The sequence below is a fragment of the Zootoca vivipara genome, chromosome 1, assembly GCF_963506605.1.
Source record: "Zootoca vivipara chromosome 1, rZooViv1.1, whole genome shotgun sequence".
Lineage (NCBI taxonomy): Eukaryota > Metazoa > Chordata > Lepidosauria > Squamata > Lacertidae > Zootoca > Zootoca vivipara.
The window spans coordinates 119,288,469-119,313,125 of NC_083276.1; the positions used below are offsets into that span (position 1 = coordinate 119,288,469).

At 47.7% G+C, this 24,657-nt stretch overlaps 1 protein-coding gene across 1 annotated transcript in view; it reads right to left on the bottom strand.

Annotated features, from left to right (window-relative positions):
- COL5A2 (collagen type V alpha 2 chain) overlaps positions 1-24,657 on the bottom strand; it is a 186,812-nt gene that overhangs the window by 103,474 nt on the left and 58,681 nt on the right. The window contains exon 2 of the mRNA XM_035135854.2: positions 1,935-2,162. Within this exon, the coding sequence (XP_034991745.1) occupies positions 1,935-2,162 (228 nt within the window). The remainder of the gene's footprint in view (positions 1-1,934; positions 2,163-24,657) is intronic.

A 24,657-nucleotide genomic window follows, 5' to 3' on the forward strand; every position in this document is an offset into this window, starting at 1 on the left:
AGACATGTTGACACCTGAGGTGGAGCCCAAAATGGCTTCCTCCCCCCCCCCTCACCAGGGAAGAAGGGGTGAGGCAAGGGGAGGGGGAGAAAGATCTCAATCGGGATCTGCTGCCTCTAGTGTACCCTACCAGCCTGGCCTCATGTGTGGACCAGCCCTGCCTGACGCTATTTTCAACTCTCTGTGTGTTAAAATATATATTTTGAGGGGGAAAACACTTCTAGAAATGGATATTCTGAGAGAAAATACATTTTAAAATCAGATCAGTAGTTGGATTCCTATTGAGGGTACTTGGCAAGTCGACAGGACAGTGATGAGGGACTAAGGATTGAAGTGGTTACTCTGTGATATTATGGCAGTGGACAAAGCTGTATGGTAACTTTTGAGTAAATGTGTTTTAATATAATAATAATCAGCGCTTTTTCGGGGGTGGGTGGGATGCAGGGGTACGCATACCCTTAAACATTTTGTGAATCTTTGTACTTTTGTCCATTTACAGTGGTACCTCTGGTTACGAACAGAATACATTCCGGAGGTCCGTCCGTAACCGGAAACTGTTCTTAACTTGAGGCGTGTTTTTGCTAATGGCGCCTCCGGCGCGCGATTTCCGCTCACATCCTGGGGCAAAGTTCACAACCAGGAGCACCTACTTCTGGGTTAGCGGAGCTCGTGACCCACAGCGTGCATAACCAGGAGCGTTCGTAACCAGAGGTACCACTGTACTGTATTTATTTTTCCCGATTTGAACTATAAAATGGTGGGTTTCTTGAGTCAAAATTAGAGTACCCCTAAACATTATTTTGAGGGGGAAGCACTGTTAATAATTATATTATATTATATTATATTATATTATATTATATTATATTATAGAAATAACAACAACAACAACAACAACAACTGAGGGGGGTTTGTGCAGCAATAGGGCAGAATAGACTTGAGACTGGAAATAGACTGATACAAACATATCCTTACCAGATGGACTGAATTGACTATTGCCTGTTCTGCAAAGGAAAGACTACATGAATCATAAACACATACAGCTGCACTGCTCCCTAGGTTCTAGGTCAGGCATCCCCAAATTTGGCCCTCCAGCTGTTTTGGGAGTACAATTCCCATCGTCCCTGACAGCTGGTCCTGTTAGCTAGGGATGATGGGAGTTGTAATCCCAAAACAGCTGGAGGGCCAAGTTTGGTGGTGCCCATTCTAGGTGTTCTGGGTGTGGTGAGTATGCACAAGTGCCCATCTCCCGTGCCACATTGACTCATAGAATCATAGAATCATAGAGTTGGAAGAGACCACAAGGGCCATCCAGTCCAACCCCCTGCCAAGCAGGAAACACCATCAAGGCATTCCTGACATATGCCTGTCAAGCCTCTGCTTAAAGACCTCCAAAGAAGGAGACTCCACCACACTCCTTGGCAGCAAATTCCACTGCCGAACAGCTCTTACTGTCAGGAAGTTCTTCCTAATGTTTAGGTGGAATCTTCTTTCTTGTAGTTTGAATCCATTGCTCCGTGTCCGCTTCCCTGGAGTAGCAGAAAACAACCTTTCTCCCTCCTCTATATGACATCCTTTTATATATTTGAACATGGCTATCATATCACCCCTTAACCTTCTCTTCTCCAGGCTAAGCATACCCAGCTCCCTAAGCCATTCCTCATAAGGCATTGTTTCCAGGCCTTTGACTATTTTGGTTGCCCTCCTCTGGACTAAGTCAGTATCCTTCTTGAACTGGACACAGTACTCCTGGTGAGATCTGACCAGAGCAGAATACAGTGGTACTATTACTTCCCTTGATCTAGATGCTATACTCCTATTGATGCAGCCCAGAATTGCATTGGCTTTTTTAAGGCAAGTGTGTGCATGTCTCAGTGAAGATGTTATATATTCCAGCATGCAACTGGCCCCGATTATCACTTTCGAAGCAATCTTACCAATAGCACCTTCAAATCCATTGCGCCCTGTGTTTGGGCACACAGGGCAGCACTCTCCTGGAGGGACCTGCGGACTTTCACATTCCAGCACATCGAGACATTGGATCTCATCACAGAGAATGGCTCCGCTGTCGCAAACGCAAATCTGACATGGGGACGGCTTCCAAATGTCTCTGTTCAGATACACCTGGCCATTCTGCGTGCAGGCAACCTCTTCGGTATCTAGTTCTAAAAGAAAGGAGAACAGAAGGCAATGTAAGTGGCTTCATTTTACTACACGGGAGAAAGAGATGGCGACAGAATGACAACCCCTAGTGAGGTGCATGTGCTTCTTCACTTGTTTGCTACATGCAGGAATGGATTCTGGCTTCCTGCTGCGTACAAACCATGAGTCATGGCTTATTATTTTTTTATTTAGAAAAAAGAAAAGAAAGGTAATAGCTCTAAGTTGGGACTCAGCTACATTAGTTTTAAAAAAGCGTTTAAAATGTGTTATATCACTGCAACACCAGGTGGCGCTGCAGAGTGCCGTCTTTCGGCAATGTGATTTCCCATTATGAGGTTTACAACTTGTTTTCCTGAAACTTTTTCTGATGTGTCTAGATCTAGCCCTGGAGTTTGTACCCTAACTCGAGTAAAGCTCTTCTGCCAATTGTGAAAGCAACAAAAAGTGAAACAGATGTGTTGTTAACTATTACCTACCCACACTCTCATTTCTTGGCTTGCACAACAACAAACATCTAACCTGGTTGTTTGAGCTCTGATTCCTAGCATGAGCGGATAATTCATGGTTCCTGTTACACAAGCAGCCACCCCTCTTTCTGCTCTGTCCTCTGATGTTTGGCATGCGGGACTATGGCTCACTTAATGTGTCACCTTCAGAAATGAAGTTGTTCAGAACAGAAACAGAGGTTTCTGAGTTAAAGTTCTCTAGCTCGCTTTCAAATAAACCACAAAGTTACAGGCTGCTAAATGTAGATTGTGACATACCAGACATTTAAAGCCCATTCCACTCCCCCCCAATAAAATCATGGGAACTGTAGTTTCCCCCACCATGTAGCTACAACTCGCAGCAACCTCTCCCCCCCCCGGTAGTTTAATTTTTTTTTAAAGAAATCAATAAAAATTTACAATCATACAATTTGTGTATTCGTTTTGAGAGATTCTCTGAATCTTGTGACTTCCCCCCATCCCCTACATTGGTCCTTTTTTCAATAATTAAGACTACATATCAATACGTTCTCCACTATTTTCATTTTTCTAGATTATCTGTAATCTTTGTTACTTCACAAGCCATTCTTATAGTCCAGCTAAAGTTTTGATTTGCTTACAACGGTTTCCTAAGTAAATTATAAAATTTCCCCCCCACAAAGTCCTTGTCTTCTTGGTTCCTGAGTCTCCCAGTTAGTTTTGCCATTTCGGCATAGTCCAGCAGTTTGGATTGCCATTCTTCCCTTGTCGGGGTTATTGCTTTTTTTCATTTGGGGGCTAGCAGCACCCGCACAGCTGTTGTCACTAACTCCCAGCAACCTTAACACAGTTTTTGGGGTGGGGGGGGGGTGCTTTAAAAGTGTGATGCTTATGAAGCCTTAGTCTATGTACACTTTAGTGCAGGGTCCCCAAACTAAGGCCCAGGGGGCGGATGTGGCCCAATCGCCTTCTAAATCCTGCCCGCGGACGGTCCGGGAATCAGCATGTTTTTACATGAGTAGAATGTGTCCTTCCATTTAAAAATGCACCTCTGGGTTATTTGTGGGGCATAGGAATTTGTTCATATTTTTTTCCAAAATATAGTCCGGCCCCCCACAAGGTCTGAGGGACAGTGGACCGGCCCCCTGCTGAAAAAGTTTGCTGACCCCTGCATTTAGTGTCTTAAAATGCAGAGAGGTCTCACACACACACACACACACACCGCCTCACTTTGTCTCAAGTTGCATTTGCTTGTTGCTGTACACATCAGAGAGTGGCCAGCGATGTCTTCCCCCTTAATGTGCATTATCTGTTGGGTTTTCCCCATGCCCACAGCCAGAACACCCCACTCCTTTTCATGAAGCTGTCGTCTGCACATGTACTGTCATCCGCACATATACTTTAAGTGGCTTACATAGCTATCATTAAACTGTTTTTTAAAACTATGAAAAGCAAAAGTAACAAATAAATAAAATGGTAGGATCGAAAGAAGCAAGAGAAATTGTTTCCAAAGTTAGTCTCCCTCAATCACAGGAGGCCAGGTGTTAGAAAGAAAGGAAAGGGAAACAAAATCAATAATAATAACAACCCACCAAGTGACAGGCGCTGCGGTCTAAACCACTGAGCCTCTGGGGCTTGCCGATTGGAAGGGCGGCAGTTCGAATCCCCGCGGCGGGGTGAGCTCCCATTGCTCGGTCCCAGCTCCTGCCAACCTACCGTGTTTCCCACATTTTAAGACACCGTCTTATATTAATTTTACTCAAGAAAATACGCCTATGGCTTATTTTCGGGGGGTGTCTTTTTAAAAAAAATATTATTACTGTAAGTACCCCTCCTTACCGCGGCCAGCATTGCTGCTGCTGGGTCCCGCTAGCTCAGGGCGCACAGCAAGGAGGACGCCTCTGACCAAAAGTTTAAGGGGGGCGTGTCGGGAATGTTCCATTTGGCAGGGGGGAGTTGGAGGCACAATAGTCCTCCATTGCAGGGCCTTCGTGGTCCCTTCCAATTCCACAATTCTGTGAAACCGGAGGACATAATCGACAATGGTGGCATATGACAAAGGCGACGCTAAGCAAACCAAGCCGAGAACGGATGGCATAGGCAGAAAAGTCCCTCCTCCCCTCCTCCCCCGACGCTGCGGTGGACCTGCTGGCGGTGCTGAGCGGGGGGCCGAGGCCGTAGAGCATGGCTCATGCAGGTGGCTGGAGCGGGAGCGCTGGGGCTGCCGTGGGGCTGAGCTGCACCATGCAGGCATTGCTGCTGGCGTTGCTGCTGAGGCTGGCGCCGGTGGGGGACATGCCCGTGCCTGTGCCCGCAGCAGTGGCGAGGGTGAGGGTGCTGGCCGGCTCGGCGCGCTGCGCTTGGCTGTTGCTGCGCCGAGCACCGGATCGAGGACCCGGTCTGCAGAGTTAGCGCCCAGCAACGCCGCACGGAGCATCGCCTCCTCAATCCAGCACGGCGCTGCTGAGCGCTGACTCTGCAGACCGGATCCTCGATCCGGTGCTCCGTGCAGCGCTGATCAGTGCTGACCCGGCAGGCCACCGGATCAAGTAAGCAGCCTGGAAGCTTCCCAGGGTGGTGGGAAAGAAAGAGGGAAAAGATGTCGGCGGGGAGAGAAAACGCGTGAGTCCTCTCCCTTTCTTTCCTGCTTAGCCAGCTTGTGGGCAGGCCGAAGCAATCGAGCCGACGTCTCTAATGACAGAACAGCTTCTGTTATTAGAGACGTTGGCTCGATTGCTTCGGCCTGCCCACAAGCTGGCTAAGCAGGAAAGAAAGGGAGAGGACTCACGCGTTTTCTCTCCCCGCCGACATCTTTTCCCTCTTTCTTTCCCCCCTCCCACCACCCCGGAAAGCAACATAGGCGAGGATCAATTGCTTTCGCCCAGGGGTTGCCATTTTACAGGAACAAACAACGTGAAAAGAAAACAGAAGCAACAAGCCCAGTCAGCAGTGCCTCCCTCCCTCCAACTCCCCCCCCCCCGCCAAATGGAACTTCTCGACAACCCCCTAAACTTTTGGCCAGAGGCGTCCTCGGCCCCGTTCCCACCTTCGCTGCTGGGCGCCGACCCTGCAGGTAGACCTATGTCTTATTTTCGGGGTATGTCTTATATTTTAAAAATCTTAAAAATCCTGCCATGGCTTACTTTATGACTACGGCTTAAAAAAGGGGAAACACGGTAGCAGTTTGAAAGCACGCCAGTGCGAGCTGATAAATAGTTACCACTGTGGCAGGAAGGTAAACAGTGTTTCTGTGCGCTCATCACAGTGTTCCATTACACCAGAAGCAGTTTAGTCATGCTGGCCACATGACCCAGAAAGCTGTCTGTGGACAAATGCCGGGTCCCTTGGCCTGAAAGTGAGATGAGCGCCGCAAACCCATAGTTGCCTTTGACTGGACTTAACCGTCCAGGGGTCCTTTACCTTTACCTATCAGGGCAGGGGCTAGTGAACAGGGCCGTCTCAAGCATGTCGGGCGCCCTGGCGCCGTGGTACAGAGATCGCTCCAGCACCCTCGCCCTGGTGGGCGGGTGCAGCACGCAGCACGGCTTCGCCGCGTGGTGCCCCCCTGCCGCCCTGGCACCCTGCGCCACCCAGCCTACCCCTAGAGCCGGCCCTGCTAGTGAACATTGGCTGTTTATGCAACCAATCCTGGGAACCGTAGTTTACCCATCACAAAGCTACAACTCCTAGCAACCTCTGAAAGGAATAAGAGGACAAAGGAACAGAAGAGGAGGGTGCTGCTTCCGGCCCATGGCCCATCTAGTCCAGCACCGTGTGGGGAACTCACAAGCAGGACCTCAGTACAAACGCACTCTCCCCTCTTGTGGTTTACAGCAACTGGTATTCAGAAGCATTACTCTCTCTGACTGTGGTGGCAGAGCATAGGCATCGCAGCTCGTAGCCATTTAGAGCCTTATCCTCCATGAATTTGTCCAACCCTCTTCTAAAACCACCCAAGTTGGTGGTTTAACTGTGCACTGTACTTTATTTCATCTGTCCTGAATCTTCCAGCATTCAGCTTCATTGCATGTCCACGAGTTCTAGTGCCCCGAGAATCGCTGGTCCAATTTTATAGAGGTACTATTGAAACTGTTCTCTGTAATTCCATTACTGTCTGGTATTGTACAGCCTCTAAGCTGGATAAGAAGAGGCTCCAACGAGCAGTAAGAACTGCAGAGAGGGTGATTGGTGCTAGTTTGCCTCCAATAGAGACACTTTATGCCGCTCGAGTCAGGAAGAGAGCAGGGAGAATTGCTGTAGACCCTTCGCATCCTGGTCATCACCTGTTTGATTTACTACCGTGTTTCCCCTTTTTTAAGTCGTAGTCATAAAGTAAGCCAGGGAAGCAATTTTAAGCATTTGAGAAATATAAGACATACCCTGAAAATAAGACATACCTCCATGTCTGCCAGCTCGGGGCCTGAAACTGGCTGCTGCAGCGTGGAGCGCTCAGAGCGCCCAGGCGCGGGCAAAGCAAGAACAGGGAGGTGCTGATCAGCTGGAGCGCGGGAATTAGTTGTTCCTGGCTCAGCTGGAGCGCACGCGTAGGAGGAACGCAGCAAAGTCAGCCCTGAGGAGGGAAAATGGCGTTTAAAAACGCCGTTTGAAGCGCCCACCTCGCGAAGGAAAAGCGCCCCGCCGGCCACCGCCCTGCCCAAACCAGGGCTCTCTCCCCTCAGTCACCTCCAGCTGCCCCGTCGCCGCTCTCCCCTCCCTCAACTGCCCCTTCTTCCCCAGCCGGCTGCCCGCGTTCCTCCAGCCGGGGCACGCAGCGGGGAAAGGGTGTGCGACAGCTGAGGCAAACAGAGGTGGCCGGTTGCCCGGGGGTGGGACGGTCAAAAAGGTGGGCGAGAAGGGAAGGAAGCTCCTTGCTCGCCGCCTCCTCTCTCCCTCTCCCTCTCTCCCGCTGGGCGCCTTGGCCCCGGGGAGGTGCAAGGAGCCGCAGCAAACGCAGAGGAACAGGCAGCCAGGTCGCTTTCTCCGCCTCCTTGGAGTTTGGGCTCCGTATACAGGAAGGAGCGAGCCCGGAACTGCCTCCCAGCCAGCAGCCCCTGAGGAGCCGCCGCCGCCCTCGAGCTTCTTTTCCCTCAGGCGGCTGCAGCGTGGAGCGCGCCGAGTGCTCCGCAGCGCCGGGCCAGGCCGGGCGGAGCACCTGGGCCAGCGGCCTCCACCTGGCCCGGCCGAGGAGGCCTGCCTCCCCGCCGCCCGGAACTGGCGGCTGCAGCATGGAGCGCACCGAGCGCTCCACAGCGCCGAGCACTTGGAGCGCCCTCCTGGGCCAGCCAGAAAGCCTGAGCCAGCGGCCTCCACCTGGCCTGGCCGAGGAGGCTTGCCTCCCCGCCGCCCAGAACTGGCGGCTGCAGCGTGGAGCATTGGAAAAGACTCCTGGATGAATCCCTCTCTCCAGGCAGAAGAGAAGCTGGGGGTTTGTGAGTTGACCCCAGGGCAATAGTGGGCAGTGTGGAGGGATGCAGAATGAAGTCGGGCAGATCATACCTTAATAAAAAACGTACCGGTAATAAAAAAAATACAGGTAATACACCCCACCGAAAATAAGACACCCTGTGGTTTTTGGGGATGGAAAAGTTATAAGACGGTGTCTTAAAAAGGGGGAAACACGGTACCATCCGAACATCGGTACAGGACTCTATATACAAAAACGTCTAGGCACAGGAATAGCTTTTTTTCCTTGTGCCATCAAATTGTTGAATCTGTAGTTGTGGGCAAAAGGGAGGTCAGTTGGTGGCATGTTGTTTTTTCGCTGTGCTGTTGTATTGTGAGGGGAACAGTGTTTGTATGAGGTACGTTTTTCTTACATTGCAATGTAGTCGAAGCAAAATTCCAAGTATGGTTGATACTTGGCCAATAAATTTCTATTCTATTCTATTCTGAGGGAGAAAAACTTCTCTCTGCTCACTTTCCTCATGCCTTGCAGAATTTTATAAACTTTCGGCATCTCACCTCTTGGTCACCTTTTCTCTAAAATAAAAAAAAATCCCAAACGCTGTGATCTTTCCACATAGGGATCATTCCGGTGACCCTTTTCTGAACCTTTCCCCATTCTACAATATCCTTTCTGAGGTGAGACGCTGATATTTAAAATAAAATTATATCATATTCTGGAGTATGAATGGCAATGATAATGACCTCACCGTTTCCCTTTTTTATGAGGCTTTTACAGGAGGCCAAATCTCTCCTGCCTCCATTGAGAGCACAAGATCTATTGTTGCTATTCCCCAGGAACAGAGTTGTGGGCTCAAGCACCACATTGGGCAAAAGATTGCTGGACTCCAAACTAGATGACCCTAGTGGTCCCTTCCAACTCTATGATTCTGTGGCCAAGTTGGGACTTGTGGAGAATTTCTGCAATTATTTCCTTTAAAGAATTTAGTGTGCTCCCGCTAGGTGGCAGAAAAAGCCAGCTAATAACTAGGTGGAATTGTCTTATTGCACAGTGAAGGAAAACAGGCCAGGCTCTCATTTATTTGGGTTTGGGTTTGCCTCGGAATATGACTTCCTGCCAAAGCAACTTCTCGGAGTAAATATAATATCAAGACTGCTGAGATGCTGAGGGCAATAAGCATTGGGCTTGCTCTCTTCAAGCAGCGATTGCAGCAGCATCTTCTGCTTGCTTATATTAGCGAAAGAAGCTGACCTTTGAGAATTCACTCAGGACCTACCCAATGGCTTTTTACCAAGATGACTGAATCATCGCTCACCAAAATTGCTGGGAATATGAGAAACAGAGGAGAGAGAGAGGAGGACATGACCCAGATTCTCTTACCAAGAACGCCCTCCAGTATGTTCTTTTTTTATTTTTTAAGCATTTTTTATTAACGGGGTGGATGAGAGTAAAAGCAAGCACTGCTTCTTCTTTCCTGTCCTTCTAGTTTCCAGACTGTGCTTCATCCAAAGCAAGAATAGGGAAATAGATTGTGTTGGATTCCAGCTCCTATCAAAACCAGCATGGCTAACGGTCGGATTCGATAGGAGTGGCAGCCCAACCAACATCTAAAGGTCCACATTTTCCCCATCACTGATCTGAAGGCCCCTGGGCAATTACTAGCAGCCATTTTTCTGGCTACCAAATCGTTGTTCCCTAAGACACATTTGAGAAGCGAGAATATCTCCCCTTTACCCGTTAAACTGATTTGCCATACAAAAGGTAACAGGATACGTCTTGGCATGAGCTGGACGTCCTAGAGAAATCGGCATTTTAACATCCACATCCCTTCTCAAGAGCAATTACTTTAAGGATGGAGAAAAGAATTGATGCTTTTGAATTGTGGTGCTGGAGGAGACTCTTGAGAGTCCCATGGACTGCAAGAAGATCAAACCTATCCATTCTTAAGGAAATCAGCCCTGAGTGCTCCCTGGAAGGACAGATCGTGAAGCTGAGGCTCCAATACTTTGGCCACCTCATGAGAAAAGAAGAATCCTTGGAAAAGACCCTGATGTTGGGAAAGATTGAGGGCACTAGGAGAAGGGGACGTCAGAGGACAAGATGGTTGGACAGTATTCTCGAAGCTACGAACATGAGTTTGACCAAACTGCGGGAGGCAGTGCAAGACAGGAGTGCCTGGCGAGCTATGGTCCATGGGGTCACAAAGAGTCGGACACGACTAAACGACTAAACAACAACAACAACATGGAGAAAAGAACATGGAGAGAAGGTGAAACGGCTTGAATGAAAAGTTGACAAGATGAAGATATGGAGAGAATAAATGTAGAGATGGAACCATGGAAAGAGAAACACACAGTGAACTAAAGAGACCCACAGTCTCACTTGGGTGGTGGGCACATCATACATTTAAAGCACATGATGCCCTCCAAAGAATAATGGGAACTATAGTTTACCCTCACAGAGCTACAAGTACTCTTAGCAAACTGCAGTTGCCAAGATTTTTTGTGTGTGGGGGGGTGCCATATGCTTTGTGGTTTAAGGCTGCTTGATATGTTCATACAACTTCTGCCCCAAATCACAGGGGCTTGGTGTTGGCTACAGACATTGAATACAGTGGTACCTTGGTTGTCGAACTTAATCCGTTCCGGGAGTCCGTTCGACTCCGAAAACCATTCGAAAACCAAGGCACGGCTTCCGATTGGCTGCTGGAGCTTCCTGCACTCAGTTGGAAGCCGCATCAGCTGCGCTTGGACATTCGGCTTCCCAAAAAACGTTCACAAACCAGAACACTTACTTTTGGGTTTGCAGCTTTCAGGAGCCAATTTGTTCAACAACTAAGCCATTCGAGAACCAAGGCTCCACTGTAGTTAATCACACCCATCTTTATCCTACTTTAATATGGTAAGTTAACAAATAGGTTTTTTTCACTGGACATGTGAAATGAGTAATTATGTAGTGAGAAAACAATGCAAATTCACTGAAAACCATATGGCTCATTTTGAGGTTGTGGGCAACAGGGCCGGCCCTATGGTCAAGCTGGGTGGCGCAGGGCACCACGGCGCAGGGCCGCCAGGGGGCGCCGTGAGATGCGCCCGCCGGCCCGCTGGCCGGCCGGCCGGTCCGCCGCGCAGCTGCGCCCACGGCAACCGCGCTGTGCCTGCCCGCCCACCACGCAGCAGCGCCTGTGGCAGCCGCACTGGGAAACGGAGCGGGGGGGGCGCCGAAGGGATACGTAGCACCACGGTGCCAGGTGGGCAAATTACTCATAGCCGCGGACATGCCTTGGACCTGTGTTTACCTCTATGGATGTTGGTGGTCTGACACTAAGTAAAAGTAAAACTAAAGAAGTGCCATGGTCAGATCACTACCTGGTGCAACTGGACTTCTTCCCCTCTGCAGGGAGGTGGGACTGATTCGGATGGTCTGCCCCCGCCACTTAATGGATCCAAATGGTTTCCAGAGAGTGGTAGGGGAACGCTTTATCCCATGTTGATGGCCATGTTGATGTTGATGGCCTTTCAGCCAATTCCCGGGTGGCGCGCTGGAATGTGGAGTTAACCAGGGCTATTGAGTGTTTGGCTCCGAAGCGCCCTCTCCAATTGCATGGAGCCCGGACAGCTCCGTGGCTTTCCACGGATCTGAGGGCAATGAAACAACCACTGAGAAGGCTAGAGTGCCGGTGGCAGATAACTCATTCTGAATCTGACCGGACACGGGTTAGAGCTCAATGTCAAGTCTACCAAGTGGTGGTAGCGACAGCGAAGAAGACTTTCTTCACCACCTCTATTGCATCTGCAGAAAACAGCAGCAAGAGACTTTTCCAGGTGGTCCGCAGTTTAGTGGAACCACCTGCTCCATCGGGGCCCAGTACGGGCCACATGATCTCCTGCAACGATTTTGCAAAGTTTTTTGCAGATAAAGTCGCTCAGATTCGGGAAAAGGTAGACTCCACCATGGGAGCAGGCCAGGGCGGGGGAGTGTTAGAGGCCTGTCTAGTCAAGTTGTGTGGGATCAATTCCAATCTGTTACTTCTGAGGATGTGGACAAGCTACTTGGACGAGTGAAACCAACCACCTGTCTCCTTGACACTTGACCATCCTGGCTTATAAAAACTAGCTGGGAAGGGCTGGGTGATGGGCTTCATGGGTTGGTGAATGTTTCTCTCTGTGAGGGAGCCTTCCCAGATCCATTGAAAGAGGGGGTTATTAAACCACTTCTTAAAAAAGCATCTTTGGACCGGGCCAATATGGCCAACTATCACCCAGTTTTAAATCTTCCATTCTTGGGCAAGGTGATTGAGCGAGTGGTTGCTGAACAACTCCAGGCACACCCTTCCAGATCCCTTCCAGTCGGGATTCAGGCCTCATCATGGGACTGAAACTGCCTTGGTCGCACTGGTTGATGATCTCCGGTGGGCTAGGGACAAAGGTGAGAGCTGTTTCCTAGTCCTGCTGGATCTCTCAGCGGCTTTTGACACCATCGACCATAACATCCTTCTGGATCGTCTAGAAGGGTTGGGAGCTGGGGGCACTGTTATACAGTGGTTCCGCTCCTTCCTCCTGGGCCGTATTCAGAAAGTGGTGGTGGGGGATGAGTGTTCAGACCCCTGGGCTCTCACTTGTGGGATGCCTCAGCGTTCTCTCCCCCATGCTTTTTAACATCTACATGCAGCCGCTGGGAGAGATCATCAGTATGCGGATGATACCCAGCTCTACCTCTCTTTCAAATCAGAACCAGTAAAGGCAGTGAAGGTCCTGTGTGAGTGCCTGGAGGCAGTTGGAGGGTGGATGGCGGCTAACAGATTGAGGCTGAATCCTGACAAGACATAAGTACTGTTTGTGGGGGACAGGAGGCGGGCAGGTGTAGAGGACTCCTGGTCCTGAATGGGGTAACTGTGCCCCTGAAGGTGCGCAGCCTGGGAGTCATTCTGGACTCACAGCTGTCCATGGAGGCGCAGGTCAATTCTGTGTCCAGGGCAGCTGTCTATCAGCTCCACCTGGTACGCAGGCTGAGACCTTAGTCTGGCGGACTGTCTCGCCAGAGTGGTGCATGCTCTAGTTATCTCTCGCTTGGACTACTGCAATGCACTCTACATGGGGCTACCTTTGAAGGTGACCCAGAAATTACAACTAATCCAGAATGCGGCAGCTAGACTGGTGACTGGGAGCGGCCGCCGAGACCACATAACACCGGTCTTGAAAGACCTACATTGGCTCCCAGTATGTTTCCGAGCACAATTCAAAGTGTTGGTGCTGACCTTTAAAGCCCTAAATGGCCTCGGTCCATCTCCACCCCCATCATTCTGCCTGGACACTGGGGTCCAGCACCGGGGACCTTCTGGCGGTTCCCTCGTTGCGAGAAGCCAAGTTGCAGGGAACCAGGCAGAGGGCCTTCTCGGTAGTGGCGCCCGCCCTGTGGAACGTCCTCCCATCAGATGTCAAAGAGAAAAACAGTTACCGGATTTTTAGAAGACATCTGAAGGCAGCCCTGTTTAGGGAGGCTTTTAATGTTTAATAAATTGTTGTATTTTATTTTTCTGTTGGAAGCCACCCAGAGTGGCTGGGGAAACCCAGCCAAATGGGTGGGGTATAAATAATATATTATTATTATTATTATTATTATTATTATTATTATTATTATTATTATTACCAGCCCAGGTTGCTGCTAAGAATAAAATGGGATTAAGAAATAATGTGATTCCCTCCTAAACTATATATTAAATATTCCTAAATATTAAATAAAGTCAAAAGAAGAAAATGGTAAGCCTGCTTACCTTATTTGGTAGGCGGCGTTACAGCCGGGCCCTGTGCCCTGTGTAACCTGGCCAAGGGTCGGAGACTGGCACCCTCCCCACTGCCACCTCCCTGCGCTGTCAGCACTGGGCGGGGCCCTGCTTAAGTGGCAGGCCTCACCAACCTATCAGTGCCGACTGAGGCGTGTCCATAGGGAATTCTGACGTGGTGAGGGAAGCAAAATTAAAGGCACCACTGCATTCCCCTTCTACAAACTCCTCTACCTTTCACTTTTTTCACCTTCCCCCCTCTGAATTTCATACAACAAGTGTCAATGAATTAATCTTTGTGCATAACAAACCAGAAGTGCAGAAATAAATCAGAGTGAAAGCTGCTATGCGAGAGACACTCCGCAGATGTGCCGTGCAAAGAAATGAGACATACTTCTTAATAATCCTATTGCCACTCTACAGCACCACCCATGTTTCTGAGCCAGAGGTTGCAAATGAGATTCTAGCAGCTAAGATTCATGGACACGCCAAAATGATTATTCCATCCTTAAGTATTTTTTATTGATTCCATTGAGAGAGACATTAGGAGTGTTCTGCCTAAGCTTAGCGGGTGCCTTAGAAATGCCCTCCAGAAGTTGTTGAACTGCAGACCCCATCATCCCTGGCCATTGCCCATGCTGGATGGAGGCTGGTGAGAGCTGAAGTCCAACAAAATCCAGATAGCCATAGGTTGTCCATCGACCTATGTGTCGAGACTCCACTGAGTTGGCCCCCTTCTGCTTTCCACGCTATCAGTCCCAATACGCACCAGCCATCACTGGAAGGAAGGGCTAGAAGTTTGCAGTGGTGGGTGACAATGTGGGGTTCACATTTCCTGGTGTCGTCACATATGCAACAGAGTCCTCACCACAACAGCAAGTAAAATTGCCAGTGTAGGAGCAGAGAAGAGTCAAGTTCCGCCACATGCTCATTGTTCCCTACATTCTGACAGGGGACTGAGGAGGAGACTGCGCGCTGGATTCTAATTTGATTCGAGATTCTGAGCGCCTTCCAAAATGGCCAGTGTCCAAGGACTTTAAGAAACTCAAGGCTAAGCGGCAGTCCGAGTCATCTTCCCATTGATGGTTATCTTATAACATACTCCTCTTCCTCTGCTAAGAAAATACTGTACACAAAACTGACTTAACCCAAGATCATCGCCAGACACACAAAAATGAACGTTTGCACAGGCATTTCAATTGGGGGCAACACCCCACTGCCAAAACGCTGAGAAGTTATCCTCATACCTGCCAAGTTCCTCTCTGAAAAATAAGGGACCGGACCGAAAGTAGCATACCGGAAGTAGCGCGGCAGCCATTTTGGAACTGGGCGGAGCATGCTCAGAAGTGACTTTTGATGCTGCTGTGCCCAGTTCCAAAATGGTCGTCGCACCAGAAGTCGCGCTGCAGCGATTTTGGAACTGGGCAGAGCAGCATCAAAAGTCGCTTCTGAGTATGCTCCGCCCAGTTCCAAAATGGCTGCCGCGCCAGAATAAACCGGGAAAAAAGAAATCCGTTTTTTCGGCAGGGGACAGCTGGAAAAACGGGGGTTTCCCGGGGAAAACAGGAGACTTGGCAGCTATGTGTCCTTTGTACGCAGCCACCGATGGCTATGGCGTTCTGACATAGGTTGAATTTTGCTGGGGGTGGAAATGAACCCAACACCTTTTTCTAAAATAATATTAGGACATGTCAAAGACACCCAGGTGGAATTAAGCATTTAAGATAGCCCTTTATCATTCAGCTTCCAGCGCAAACCAGATTGCATAAAATCTAGGTGGAGAAAGAATCCCCTTGTGGAATTCCAGCTACAGGATAGATAGATATCATTCCAGCATTCAAATTCCATTCCATATTCCAGTACATCCCTGAAACATCAATAAGTCTGACGGGGGAGGGGATATAGGAAACAGCAAAATAAATAATATTCAGCTTCACATATTTCTGGGGCTGAGTGGTGGTTCACATTAAGCACGACTTAAAAGATCTGATCAGTAAAAATAACTATTGTAAGGGGAAAATTCAACCCCATACTAGCCATTGTTAAGTCAGAGCAATTTCAGCTTGCCAGCTTACCAGCAGATCCTTTGAGAGGCTGCTGGTGGTGGTGGTTAAAAATATATATATCATTTGGTTCTATATATTTTTCCATCCTGAGCTTGTGGAGGAGGCGGGGTAGGAGAAGTTTAAAATCAAAGTATCTAGCTACCCCCCCCCCCCCAATGCATTTCCACACAATGGGCTCACGTTTTGACCTAGATGGTTTCCCTCCTTCTCCCCCATTTTCTAAAAATACCGTCTCCTAATTAGAAAGTTCTGCCTACTTCACAGAGAAGATGGTTTTGATTCAAGCTCCAACATGCTCAGCTGAAGAGCAAATTACAGCACTTGCTCCTGCTGTAGCTGGAAAAGCCGCGTGAATAACTTGCTGACTGCACAGCAAAACTATTCACCTAATGTAATGCTGGGCCTGTGGGAAATTTAAAAAAAGAAAGAAAGAAAGGGCAGCAAGAAAAGCTGCAACAATGCCAAGAAGAAAAACTCAGACTCCCAATTTCCTATTCGGATTTGCCCAGCTCACAGTCAGCAAGTTTTTATTCCCTGCTGACAAAGAGCAGGCTTTTTGACATCCCACGGTACTGAGGATAAAAAGACATCACGGCTCTGACAGGATTGTGTAAAATGCTACCTGGTATAGCATTCTAACCACTCACACAGAGAGGAAGTGCCACTCACCAAAGAAAGTGCACACACAATTCTCATTTTTTGCCAAAGCTTGCAATCTCGCAGGCACACAAACACACTTACTCCTGAGTAAACTGATTTGTGCACAGGTTAACACTGATATTTATTTATTTTTGGCAAGCTGTTCTGAGAGCACTTTTGAGCTGACTTGAACAAATAAATAATGATAAACACATTGACGATCCAGCTGAAAACGTTCCTCCTCTGGAACGTTCTTCACCAACCTGGTGCCCTCCTGGTGCTAGGAATAGTGAGTGTTGTCGTCCGAAATATCTGACGGTCACCCAGGTTGGCAAAGGTTTCTTTCATAGAATGAAAGGGGCCCCAGACCTCTGAAGTGCGGTAAATTTGAGGGGTGACAGTGCATCACAGGCCCTCCAATGCTTTTGAGGGCGGCTGACGCAAACAGTGAAGTGGTTTTCAGAAGAGCCTCTTGTGATCAGAGGCACTGGGTTGCCCCCAAGATTAGGGAGCCGGCACACAACACACGACGTGACACACATCTCCCAACGCTGGGGCTCCTCAAGACTGGGGGGCTCGGCCCCCTTCAAGCAAATATTGAAGGGGCCAAAGTCACCTCCACCCTCTAGAGTTGGCACTCCTGCTCGTGATGACTGGGAGCAAAAGGGGAAATCCCACGAGACTTGGGATTTCACATGAGATTTCAAGTTTTGGAGTAGGCCTGTATAATGACCCTCTCGATATGGCCTCTCCGCAGACAGCACACTCCAGCCATACCCTATATAAAGATTTCCCCAGGTTTTTGTAGATCACTCTTTTGGAACCCAGAAGCATTTTCCCACGCTGTCCTGATCAGCCCTAGATGGACATGTTTTTCACCTTCCATGGCTTTTCGCCTTAGGGATGGGTAAATCATTCTCGCTGAATAATCATCTCAATCTTACAGACAGTATGGTGAAAGCAGGCCAGAGATTGGGATGGGCTAAAGCCATTAGCCTTTCACATCATGCGAAAGGCTGGACTGGATGAATCCCAAACCGGAATTAAGATTGCCGGAAGAAATATCAACAACCTCAGATATACTGATGACACAACCCTGATGGCAGAAAGTGAGGAGGAATTAAAGAACCTCTTAATGAGGGGGAAAGAGGAGAGCGCAAAATATGGTCTGAAGCTCAACATCAAAAAAACCAAGATCATGGCCACTGGTCCCATCACCTCCTGGCAAATAGAAGGGGAAGAAATGGAGGCAGTGAGAGATTTTACTTTCTTGGGTTCCATGATCACTGCAGATGGTGACAGCAGTCACAAAATTAAGACGCCTGCTTCTTGGGAGAAAAGCAATGACAAACCTAGAAAGCATCTTAAAAAGCAGAGACATCACCTTGCTGACAAAGGTCTGTATAGTTAAAGCTATGGTTTTCCCAGTAGTGATGTATGGAAGGGAGAGCTGGACCATAAAGAAGGCTGATCGCCGAAGAATTGATGCTTTTGAATTGTGGTGCTGGAAGACACTCTTGAGAATCCCATGGACTTCAAGAAGATCAAACCTATCCATTCTGAAGGAAATCAGCCCTGAGTGCTCACTGGAAGGACAGATCCTGAAGCTGAGGCTCCAATACTTTGGCCGCCACATGAGAAGAGAAGACTCCCTGGAAAAGACCCTGATGTTGGGAAAGATGGAGGGCACAAGAAGAAGGGGACGACACAGGACGAGATTGTTGGACAGTGTTCTCGAAGCTACCAACATGAGTCTGACCAAACTGCGGGAGGCAGTGCAAGACAGGAGTGCCTGGCGTGCTCTCGCCCATGGTGTCACGAAGAGTCGGACACGACTAAACGACTAAACAACAACAAGGCCATTAGGATGTGTAGCTATGTAGCAGTCTCAATGCCTTTGTAAACAGTGATGCATTTTTAAAGTAACCCAGGGAGTTAACATACCCAACCTATTTTGACTTTTAGCAGATTTTGGAATCTAAAATCCCATTTGGATCATGTCACGACGATTCATTGACCTGCAAAGCCATCTTTTTCCAGGAGGCTGATTTGGAATTAAACTGCTGTAGCTAACAAAAACCACTTTCAATATTTAGATATAACAACAAAACTAAAGGCAGTGGTGATTTTTAAATTTATTTTTAAGCTGCAAAAAAGGAAGAAGGTCGTTTTACAATCACAGGATTGTCGAATGGTTTTCAACACATGCATATTAGTTATTGTTCTTTCTCTTTTAGGATTACTGTTTCTGGGACACAGGAAATGAAAGAAAGGTTTTACTTTAGGCTATGGGGCCCTTATTATTAACATGTGGCTCCTTGCATTGGGATCAAGTATTATGGAACTCTCCACTACGTCAGACAGAGAGTCTCCGTGAAACATCCATATCCGAATTAGAATTCAGGAAAGGATGTCACTTTAAAACAAATCACCATATGCTTTGCAGTTCATCTACCATCTATTTGTGTACCACAAAAGGCAACCTTCTGCCTACTAGTAGCATTCATTATTTCTCCCTATCCATTCAGTTTAATCCTTTACAAAACCAAGGGGCAAGTTTCTTAAGGAAATGTAGGCATGGCTACTGTTATGTACTCAGCTTGGGATCCTAGAACAATAGGCAGGTAGCATACTAGAATGCAACAACCTGGTTGTTTTCCCTAGGCAGCTGTTCCTATTTCAAATATTATTGCAATTCGTTCATTGAGATCTGAGTAGGGAAACAAAGTAACTGGGATTTCGGCTCCCAAATGTTCGAGCCTAAACTTTTGTTCTAGAGTTTTCTGCTCAGCTTCTACCATTAGCAAAAAAACAACAACACCAGGCACCACTGATTTCTTTGAAGAAAAACAAACTTTCCCCTTCTAAATGAAAGATCCCATTCTTCAAGTGAAAGCTGTCATGTCACAAATTTATATCCCTGATGGCATTGCGCAGCTAGATAACCAAAGCGATTAATGTCATGTTTTTAGGTGAATTTGTTCAACAACTGTCAGACATCCACCCATAAATGATCCACCGTGTGCATGAACTTAACCCTCCTATTTATAGTTTCCCTTTTAATATGCACCACTTGGAGAGCAATTCTTCAAAGGTTTCAGTCTCCCACACATCACTGCTTAGGCTAAAAACTGAGCAAACAATGAATATAAAAGGAGTGTTTCAAAGAGTAAAATTTGCACGCACCAGAGGCCGACCTCTGTTGTTTGTCGTTTGCATGTAGCACTTCAAATTTCAAAAGTACTTTCTTGGTTTGCCATGACCTCACATCAACTCTGTGATGCAGGATACCATATGGGTATGTACACACCGTGAACTTTTATTGGTTCTACACCAATCTGCCACAGTTTCCCCTGAAGGAACAGTGACATTTTTCCTTTGTTGAGGGTGCTGATAATTTTCCATTAGAGATCCCATGCTCCCAAACAACAGTGCTTTATGTCCCTGGAGAAGAGGACAATGACTGGTAGCCTGTAAATAGTGTGGATATACAACTTTACGTACAGCTAGGTGGCTAAGGCTAAGAAGATCAGTTACTGCAAAGCCACTTGGCTGATGAAGGACGTGAATCCTCTGAGATCCAGAAATATCTCTCTGGTGACATTAGGGCATGTCATTTTAGGGGGTAAGGATCTTAAAAATACATTTTTGGGTGTGAGGAATTCAAAACTGTTCTTGTTTTTGTGACTGGACAACATTTAACATAGCATCATAGAAACAGAGAATTTGTGGGAAGGGACCATGAGAGTCAGCTACTCCAACCCCCGCAATGCAGGAATATTTTGCCCAACACGGGTCTCAAACCCTTGGCCCTGAGACTGAGTCTCATGCTCTACTGACTGAATTTAGCTTGGTAATTCCATGTGGCGAAGAAGCACATAAACTGCCTTCTGAAATCCAAAGAATTTTAATTTTTTCTTCTGAAAAATGTCAGGTAATGCTTAACAACAACAGCAGCAACAACAACAACAACAACAATAAAATATATATAACTGCAAGTACTTGGCAATCATTTTTAATCATTTCTATGCAATTTTACACACATTTGACTTACCAACCAAAACTAAATTATATTAATCTAATCAAAATCTCTTTTGGATTCCCAATTCATATTACAACATTTTAGCACTCCTCGTTTTGCGAGTTTGAAAGTTGAAGAATTCAGCATGCCCAAATGGTGGTTGTGGCCCCAGCAAGTTCAGCTTCCTGCACATTTCAGAATAAGTGTTCACTTAAGCATAACATTCAGTTACAGACCTTGTTTTTCATTAAATGGCTAACTAGATGCACAGCGGAGCTCAATTCTCACTCTGAAAGTGATACACAGAGAGGAGGTGCTTACCTCTTCAATACCCTTCTGCAACCAAAACAGAGATCCACCCCCACCCCTGGGTATCAGGAGTCCAGGTCCCCAGCTTGATAACACAGTAAGCGGAGGCAATTAAAAAGGAGGATTTATTGCAAAAACAAACAGATAGCTCCTACGACTCTAACAAAGCCTCCGGCATCAGTACTCAAGATGACCCTTCTGAAGACTCTTTATGGTGTTGGCAGAATATATTGACCTTTTGCATCTTACATCTCTTGTTTTGCTTCCTGTCTAGCAGCCCTCGCCTTCGCCAACTGTGTGGACTTATTGAATCAGCTCCAACCTCTGCCTTTTCAGAGAGGCTGTCTCTGAATTTGTTCGATTCGTTTTATGCTTCCTGCGAACTTTGGCTGTGTTCTAGCCTGCTCTCAGCTACTGCCTTATCAGCCAGCCTGTCCAGGTCAGGAAGAGCCAAAGTCTGCAGCTGCCGGCTCTCCCCTGCCTGAATATCATCTAAGCCTCTCTGTTCCTGGCTGCTTTCTGCCGTTGGCTGCAAACCTTCACTTGGAGCTGGCTCATTCCTGACACTGGGTGACAAGGATTCAGAAGGGGGAGCCTATATTAATGTCAATGGGGACTCCCCTCCTTCAAGGCTCCTCGTCACCCAAGGAGGGCAATATTATCACTAGACATGGAGGAATGAAGAGATAAGCCTATTCTTCAGTCCCCTTCCTGTGAGTCGCCTTTCCAGTACAAATCTGGCTCCTCCACACCTGTAGTTATTTAAGGGAAATGAGATACATGCATCATAATTAAGTCAATGATGACTTTGGCCCTTAGTGACAAATTGCAGGTCGCCTAGATAAATGAAGATAGATCCCTGCCATTTGCCCAGACTGTCTTGTAGGGTTCACAATGGCCCCTTTCAGCCATACCAATGTCTAGCAGGAAGCAACAGAGCTTGAAGCTTGCACTACAAGTCAATTATATAAATCAATTGTGCTAAATGATTAGCATATCTGCTGCATCCTTTAAATCAGGGACAGTCAGCACCTCGCATCCTCTCCAAGTGGAGGCTGCAGTATGCCGTGGGTATAAAATGAATCAACTATGCCCATTCTGAACCCTGTGGCGCCTGCCCACATCACTGCCAGCCACTTCTGAAAACTTCTGGCATTGACAAGAACATTTCCCATGCATTCACAGTGGACCATGTGGCAGGACAGTTGGGTCAAAGAGGGAGCAGTAGTCCCACAAAAGCAGCCTCCAGGTGGAGAAATGGATATATAGGTCAGCTCCTAACCCATATGTAGGCATCAGTCGGCAGGATGCCAGCAACAGCAAGACTGATACATCAGTCAATTCATACCAGTGAAGGCAGTAGTCCACACTTCAAATTGCTGTATGAAATCTCCACCATGAGCTTTGGATGTGGTTTTGCAATGAGGAACATAGTCCATTGCCAATGTTGCAGTCGAAAAATAATATATCATAATGATATATTAGCTACAAGTCTACCATTGCGATGGCTGTGTAGAAGGAAGTCAAGGAGATTGCAGCTGTGAGATAATGCGTCTCTGTGCCCCCTAAACCAGTTTTCTTCAACCTTTGTGGCACCAGTCACAGTGCCACCCTCACCCTGGCAGTCAGGATGAGAGAACAAACTCAAACAGACAACGGTGTGGATTAAAAATGGCCACAACGTTATTGGTTACAGGTGTAGGTGGGATTTTGCCTCAGTTATTGGGTTGGACCACAATGGGCTGGACCATTAAGAAGGCTGATAACCAAAGAACTTATGCTTTTGAATTATGGTGCTGGAGGAGACTCTTGAGAGTCCCATGGACTGCGAGAAGATCAGACTTATCCATTCTGAAGGAAATCAGCCCTGAGTGCTCACTGGAAGGACAGGTCCTGAAGCTTAGGCTCCAATACTTTGGCCACCTCATGAGAAGAGAAGACTCCCTGGAAAAGACCCTGATGTTGGGAAAGATGGAGGGCACAAGGAGAAGGGGACGACAGAGGACGAGATGGTTGGACAGTGTTCTTGAAGCTACGAACATGAGTTTGACCAAACTGCAGGAGGCAGTGGAAGACAGGAGTGCCTGGCGTGCTCTGGTCCATGGGGTCACAAAGAGTCGGACACAACTAAACAACAATATTGGGTGTATATCCATTTTAGCCTCCTGACGGAGGGCTGAAACAGCATCAGGGACGTGCCAAGAAATGTGGCTCCTCCCCCCCAAGATGTTAATCTACCGAGGTGGCTGTCCTTCAAGACCCAATGCCTTAACTGCCACATGATGTGGTTTTGAAGACACCTCATCACCAAAACATGTACAACTGCAACCAATCAGAGATACCCTTAAGCGCATCTGCCAACCAGCACTCATGCGCTGACGTGGAAAAATGAACACCATCAGATTTGGGGGGGGGGACCACTTCTTAATTTTTTTACCATGTATTTGTATGGTGGTGGTAGTGCTCCTCTTGTGACCCACCTTAGATCAGGATGTGACCCGCTCATCTGTCCCAACCCACCAGCTGATGACTCTCAACAATTATAGCCATGCATGAATGCAACACACTTTGAAGACATACCTGTTTTCACAGGCATTCCCTTGATCTCTCAAACTCAACTGCGCGTTTTAATTAGTGTGTTGTTTTAATGGGACTTTTGTTGCAAAAATTTAATTGTGAGTGTTTATATTTTAATGTTTCACTGGGGTCGTTTTACTGTGTTTTCTAATTTGTTTTAATTTGGCATGAAATGGGCTATAAATTAATAAAGAAGAAGAATATAAGAACTCCGTGAGATGGATGCCCGAGAGATGGGGCTAGGCAGTATCTCAAGGTAAGGCAGGGGTGTCAACAATGACTATCGTATTCCCTGAGTGTACTGGTTTGATTCTTTTCTTGGAAGTGATTGACAACCACTTTCTACAGGAGAAATTAAAGAGATCCTTGTTGCGTACACTAATGGATAAGGGCCAAGCCTGCCCCCTGCTTCTGACATACCTTGTTTGTTCTTCTTTTGTCACTTGGCTATATTAACTCCCACCCACCCACAAAAATAAGGGGGCAAGCAGTGAAAAGCTGTGTGTCACAGTCCAGTCAGCGGGCGGTTGAAGCCCTGGCTGAGGACATCAGGACCAGAGGCAAGATGGTGGTGTAGAAGCAGGAGCAGGTGCAGGGCTGAGGGTCCCACAGCAGGCAGTCGCAGGGTCAAGGAGCAAGGCAGAGGCGAAGGTCTGGGAGTCAAGGACCAAAGCGTCGGCAAGGCAAAGGTCGAGGAGCAAGGCGTCAGCAAGGCAAGGGTCCAAGGAGCAAGAGGCCAGAGGCAACCAGGCAGGGATAGCGTTGCTGTGGCAAAGAGCTGAAGGGAAATGCTGAGCTTTTATCCCTCCCAGCTCCTGTCACCAGGTGCAGTGAGGTATCAAGTGGCCTCACCTGAGTGACCACTCCTTGCCTCTCCAGCACAAGCTGAGGTCTTCACCTGAGTGGCCACTCCTTGCTTCTCCAGCACAAGCTGAGGCAGGCCCCAGTCCTGCAAAGCACTACAGGCCCCAGAGCCTGACTCCTGCCCATACTCCTGACACTGTGGCTTCTGCCTTTGGGGATGAAAGTGATGGACTGATTGAATCAGCAGTTCCATTTCATGAATTGCCTTCTCTGGAGCAGCCCTTAAGCTATGAAGTTTGCTGCCTACAGTTACATCCGCTGCCCTTATTGTGCAGTTTTTATCATTTGCTGAGGATGCACCTTTTTAGCCTGGCATGGGTTTGATCAGATACATGGGTGGGTTGGTTAGTTGGTTGGTTGGTTGGTTGGTT